This window comes from Poromitra crassiceps, assembly GCF_964638095.1.
Source record: "Poromitra crassiceps genome assembly, chromosome: 23".
In the NCBI taxonomy this organism is placed as follows: domain Eukaryota; kingdom Metazoa; phylum Chordata; class Actinopteri; order Beryciformes; family Melamphaidae; genus Poromitra; species Poromitra crassiceps.
This window is the reverse complement of record NC_139639.1, coordinates 293,529-299,873: the sequence shown is the minus strand read 5'-3', so window position 1 is coordinate 299,873 and position 6,345 is coordinate 293,529. Positions and strand designations below refer to the sequence as shown.

The 6,345-nt window shown below is 46.4% G+C and overlaps 1 protein-coding gene across 1 annotated transcript; it reads right to left on the bottom strand.

Annotated features, from left to right (window-relative positions):
• Nucleotides 1-610: 610 nt before the first annotated feature.
• Nucleotides 611-2,903, bottom strand: ptger4c (prostaglandin E receptor 4 (subtype EP4) c; the record flags this gene model as incomplete). The annotated part of the gene is made up of 2 exons (XM_083659177.1): nucleotides 611-1,213; nucleotides 2,043-2,903. 2 exons carry the CDS (start codon nucleotides 2,901-2,903, stop codon nucleotides 611-613), a joined length of 1,464 nt encoding a protein of 487 aa, XP_083515303.1.
• Between the last annotated feature and the right edge of the window lie 3,442 nt (nucleotides 2,904-6,345).

Sequence of the window (6,345 nt, the reverse complement as noted above, 5' to 3'; positions counted from 1 at the left end):
AGACAGACAGACAGACAGACAGACAGACAGACAGACAGAACCCACTATCAATTTGATGTATGATGATGATGATGATTAGCGCATTAAGTAGAAAAATAATTGTCTATCAACTGGGGAAGTTTCATGGTGATATCTTTGTCTCCATGGCTCGTCTCGTTGTGTTGATTTCTCAATGCAGTTCTTTTAGTTATTTTCAGTCATTTGTTCATGCTGCATGGATCTGGAGCGGGTGTTCAAAATGCTAAGTGTTACATTAATTGAATGATGTGTGTGGACCGACTAAACACTGGCACAGACAGTGTAGATCCCCCCCCCCCCCCCAATTTTTTTATCCCAATTTCATCCCCTATTAGTGCTAATTTATATTTATCCTGGTTGCTGCTCCACCCTCTGCCGATCTGGGGAGAGACGAAAACTGGCTCCATGCTTCCTCCGAGACATGGGCAGTTAGCCAGCCGCTTCTTTTCACCTGACAGGGGAAGCATCACCGGTAGGACAGACAGTGTAGATTTGGCTGAATGAACAACACTGATGGTTTGTTTGTGTGCACGGTGTGCATCAAGGGGGACGTCTAAATGATCTTAGACTTAGATGACGTCATAAGGTCCCATCAAAGGCATTTCTCTGACTGACAGGAACTTGGCGTGCTAAACGTGCACGTGACAATATCCACTTTTCTGACGTGCGGTGCGCACTTTGCCGAGAGCACGTCGCTGCGTCCTGGAGACGGCGCCGCCGCTGTCGCTTTGGACGCAGCTGTCATTTCCGTCTCAAACTCCAGGGCCGACGTGGGCTCGACGCTGAACGGGTGAAAGTTGACCCGGGCGGTGTCGTAGTCCCACGCCTGTCTCATGGCGAAGTCTGTGAAGGATTTTGTCATGGCGGAAACCTGGTGCTCCACCTCGTTCCTGTAGTTGCTTGTGCGTAATGACGCGTAGCTGGTGGCGTTGCTGTGTTCGAAAGACGGAGGTGAGTGTTGACCTCCCGCCCAGCCGAGGTCGTCCCCACGTGCTTCCCTGACCTGGCCGACCACCCGCTTCAGCCTCTCGCAGCCCTTCACAAGCAGGTTCTTCCGGCACAAAATGTACACCCACGGGTCCAGGATGGGGTTGAACGAGGCGAAGCGGATAGCCAAGAGGTCACTGCGGTAGTCAGGCTTCCCCCCAGAGGAAATGTAAGATGGGTCATACAGCTGGTTCACAAAGATCCGCACCTGTCAGGTGGAGGGAAAGGACAGAGATGTCTCAGATTACAACTGGCTGTAATAAAATCAGACAAAACAACAATAAAGGCTAAATGCATGCCAGAAGCATGATGCAAATATAAGAGTAGAATAGAATAGAATAGTGTGTCTATATTTCTCTATCATATGATTGTTCGATGTGTTATTATTACTACTGTAATTTGTTACTGTTGTGTCAGCTAGCCCTCCTTTCTCTGTTCTCTCCATATAGTCTCTCATACTCCCCCTGCTCTCCCTCCACCTCCTTCCGTTCCCGAACCCCCCCCCCGCCCCCCACTTTTCTAAAGCATGGCATCCATTCCATTTTAAAGCATGGCACCCATTCTCCCTCTACCTGCTCTCTTCTCCCCCACATCCCCCCGCTCTCCCTCCCCCCTCCCCCCTCCCCTCTCCTGCTCTCTCCTCTTTCCCCCTTCCCCTGCTCCTTCCCCACCTCCTATACTCCCCAACATTTCCCATTCCCTCCCCACCCCATCACTCTCTCACATTCCCCCTGCTCTCCTCCCTTCTCCTGCTCTCTCCTCCGCTCTATCCTATATTTCTATATTTTCTATATTTCTCTATCAATTGTTCAATGTGTTATCATTATTCTGTAATTTGCTACTGTTGTGTCAGCTAGAATTAGCTAGACATTTTCTGTGAAGCCCTCTGGGACATGCTTGTGAATAAGGACTATACAAATAAACGACTTGACTTGACTTGAATAGAATAGAATAGAATAGAATAGAATAGAATAGAATAGAATAGAATAGAATAGAATAGAATAACAGGTGCACCTTGTGCAGTATATTTCCCTTACCACTAGCGGGATGGAGCAGACCAGGAAAACGATGGTCATGAAGATCAGAAGCCAGAACATCTGGATCTCCGCCGCAGATGTGACTGAGGGCAGTCGGGGAAAGCGGCGCCGCGAGCCGCCCTGCACGCACACCTCCGCCCTGACGGTCCTGGTCCTCTGGTTCATCCCCACCAGTGACCTGCACACCGCGAAGTTACACACCACGGTCACCGCGATCAGCACCAGCATCACGCCGCCGTACAGGAAGGAGTAGGAGGCACCGAGCGGGTCCATCGCCCTCCAGTCCAGGAAGCACCAAGTCCCGGGGAAGTGCCTGACGTGCTGTCCGAAGCCAAAGCTCGGCATAATGCAGAGCACTATGTTAGCCAGGTACGCGCCCAGGAGCGCAAAGCGCGCCATGGTCCTGTCTATGTGCTGGGAGTAGAAGTACGCGTGGTTTATGGCCAAGTAGCGCTCCACGGACATGGCGCACAGGATGGACATCCCGGCCGAGCCGAAGAACAGCATGGAGAAGGAGAAGAAGTTGCAGAGCAGTGCTCCGCCCGGCCACCGGCTGGCCACATAGGTGGCGATCACCACCGGGCTGGTGAAGCAAGTGCCCAAAAGGTCCGTGATGGCCATCCCGCACACCAGTGTGTAGAAGGTGGTTTCCTTTTGCTCCTTTTTGGAGATACAGAGCACAACTATAGCTATGAGGTTCCCCAGGACGCCCACAGCGAACATCGTCGCAGAAGTGACCAGAGACTTGGACTCCAGGCGGAGAGGAGGGAAGGCGCTGTGGTTGTGGCTGAGAGAGAGAAGCGGCAGCGGCTCAGAAACGTTAGTGCCCAATTCACCAGACAAAAGGGTATCGTTGATCATTATTAAAACCAAATGCACCGGGGGAGCCTGCCCGAGTTATGGCACCTTTCTTTAATCTTCCGAAAAGTATCACGTGAACTACTCAAAATCAAACGTTAATCAGGAAAAAGATGTAGGCTACAGAACTATCCTACCATTTAGTTCCTATATGTTGAAGTAGGCTATGTGCTGTGTTTGGGTCCCGGTGCGTCCATATGAAGGCGCGCGTCTGGTTAGTTGACACTCTTTGGCGCTGCGGGTATTTAAGCTGCGCTGCTGATGTCAGGAGTGACGTGCTGGCTGCGGGCTCAGTGAGCCAGGTTCCTTTAAAAGGTTTAATCCACCTTCGCATTTGTGCAGATGATGGACTAAACCAGAATTATTAATATTCAAAACTTTTCATTGCTCCCAATATTTTTCTTTTTTTAGTTATGGTAGATGCCTCTGCGTCAGTTCACTAAAGGGCAAAGTCATCTGCCACCAAAACATCAAACTCCACTTAGGCTACTGAATTGTGGATCAATGCCTGTTGACTGAATACATATTATTATGAATGTGACAAATGATTATGTCACCAAACTTTTTAGCTTAGTCCTGAAGCTCAGCAGATTTGACTTTTTTTGTTTTTAGATATGCTATCAAAATAGATTTCTGACAAATGTCGCTTTATGTTTGCTGTCCTTTATAATCATAAAAACTACAATGTCGAGAGACCATCCAACAAGACAAGCAAAAAGCGCATGTCAAATCTCTCACTGAACACTGAAATACAACACACGGCTTGTAACTGGGATGTGTGCAGAGTGCAGACCACGTCACTAACATTTCAGCACCAAGGTCAGCACCCTGAACCAGTTTAATTAATCAGCACCAAGACCAAGTCAACAAGCCGCTGCCAGTGCTCATTTCCGCTGGCTTCAAATATATTCAGTTGTTCAACATCTAAACCATTATTGATTAGGCCTAAGCATACTGTATTCCTGATTAGGCCTGCTGTATCCTTGCTTCAACTGTAATTGATGACAATCCGCTCAGTACCAGATCCAAAATATATGAAGTAAAACCATAGAATATTCAATTCACTGGACAATTTATTCTAAATTATATTAAATTTGAAGCAGGTATGTTAAAGCTGAACCTAAAATGTTGTCCATAATCTCTTTGTATTTTTGTATTTGTATACAGTAGGCCTACTTTATGGGGAAATGTATCCTCTGCATTTGACATCTATTATGTTTCAGTGTAACCACCTCATTTGTCAGAGCTACTTGTAATATGGTTATTTCTTTTCAGTGACTGTAATTGATTACAATTCCAATATCCTGTAATCAGATGTAATCAATTCAAGTACATCTAATAAGTGAGTCATCTAATAGTTTTTCCAACCCGAAAGACGTCAAATCACAGCACAGCCTGGTTGTATTGGATAAAGACAAGAGCCCACACATTGTACTGGCAATGCTTTACTGAGCATGCAGCTCCTCCATGGCACTCCTGTGCAGAACAAGACTCATAGGGATGCTTTGTCAATGTTATTGATTCATATCGTTTTTGTTGGTCTTTTGTTAGTTCAAACAAAACAATTATTAGCTTCATCATGTAACATTGTAGAACACACTTGAGGGATTTGATTTCAAGGACGTTGGAGCCACTGAGATACAGTCTGTGGTTGGAACTCCATGTACTCCTTTTGAATGATGCTATTCACTGTGTTCTGGACACATTTCTAAGACACTTCTCTACTGAACAAATCTCTGCTGACAGCCAAAGTAAACTAGAGTGTCTTGTAATGAATAAAAGTCTGGCGTCAAAGAAGGCAGCTACTAGTGTCAGTCAAGTTGACTGTTTCTCTGTTCTGTCTTTTGCCCAGTCATGTATCTAGTCATGTATCTCAGCCACATCACGAGACAGTTGTTTTGAAAGCATCACTTTCTGTCTACCTTTATTTAAAAGAGTCACTGATTGGCATCACTAATTGGTATTTAGCATTGGTAATTGGATAGTTACAGTATACCATTATACTCCAGTTACACCCTAGAGTCTACATTATAGTATAGTATAGTAGAGTAGAGTAGAGTAGAGAGTAGAGTATATACTTATGATATATTACACTATATGGCCGTGAGCCTATGAATGGAGCACGCGTAGCACGCGAGATGCCTAGTGTAGTATAGTTACTCTATATTATAGTACTGTATAATACATTTATAATACTAGGCATCTCGTGTGTATTAATGAATGATAGTAAATAGTACAATTGTATATAATCATAGTATAGTATGCATAGTATTAGTTCAATTTAGGCATATATACTGGCAAAGCTATATAACCTTTCACAACCACTTAAAGTACAGACACACACACACACACACACACACACACACACACACACACACACACACACACACACACACACACACACACACACACACACACACACACACACACGCACCTCCTATGAGCTCAGCAGCTAATGTAATGAGTGGAAATGAAAGAATTCATCATATAGAATGGATGAGAGGTCTGTGTAATGGCAGCCGTACGGCCGGGTGGAGGCTGGCTCTCTGTCTCTGTCTGGGTAAGTGGATTCCTCTCCTCTTCCTGTGGCCGACTATTGGACGGGGAAGGCCCCCCCGGGTGTGTGTGTGTGTGTGCGTTTGTGCGCACAGTACGCCCTCCATGCTGCAATAACCCTGAGCCTTCAGACGTCAATGGCTCTGTTGCCCACACACAAATACACACAGTCTCTCTCTCACCCACACACACCCACACACCCACACACACTACCTGAGGACACATAGCCGCCCACATACAGTACCATACGAAAGACACATATGGTTTTATTAAGGATGTCCTTGTGTGTGTGTGTGTGTGTGTGTGTGCGTGCGTGTGCGTGTGTGTGTGTGTGTGCGTGCGTGTGCGTGTGTGTGTGTGTGTGTGTGTGTGTCTGTGCGCGTATGTGCAACGTGTGTGTATGCATCTATGTGAGTGTGTGTGCATGTGTGTGTGTGCGTGCATGTGTGTGTGTGTGTGTGTGTGCGTGTGTGTGCGTGTGTGTGTGTGGTTACACGTGTGATCCTGGGGGATTCCCCCTTTCAAATTACAGCAGTAATATCGTGGCTCTTCTCACAGCTCCTAATGAGATGTCCTTAGGGGAATCTCCAGTCTGGAAGAATGCCGCGACATTGATACACACGTTCATTAGGCTGGCGACAGACAGGTGAGGCTGATACATTAACGTATGGTAATAATGCGCTGGTTGGATAGCATCTTTAATGGCGTTAATGGCTTGAGCGTGCATCTCAAGTCACATCCAGTAATCTGACTCTCAGCAGCTTTTGTAGCTTCTGAGTGCTTATTGTCTGCAAAACATTACCATTGATTTTGTGTCAGAGTGCAAAGGATGCTGCTTAGGTATTGATCAGCATGGGAGGCATTTCTCGGCACAAAGTCACAGATTGTA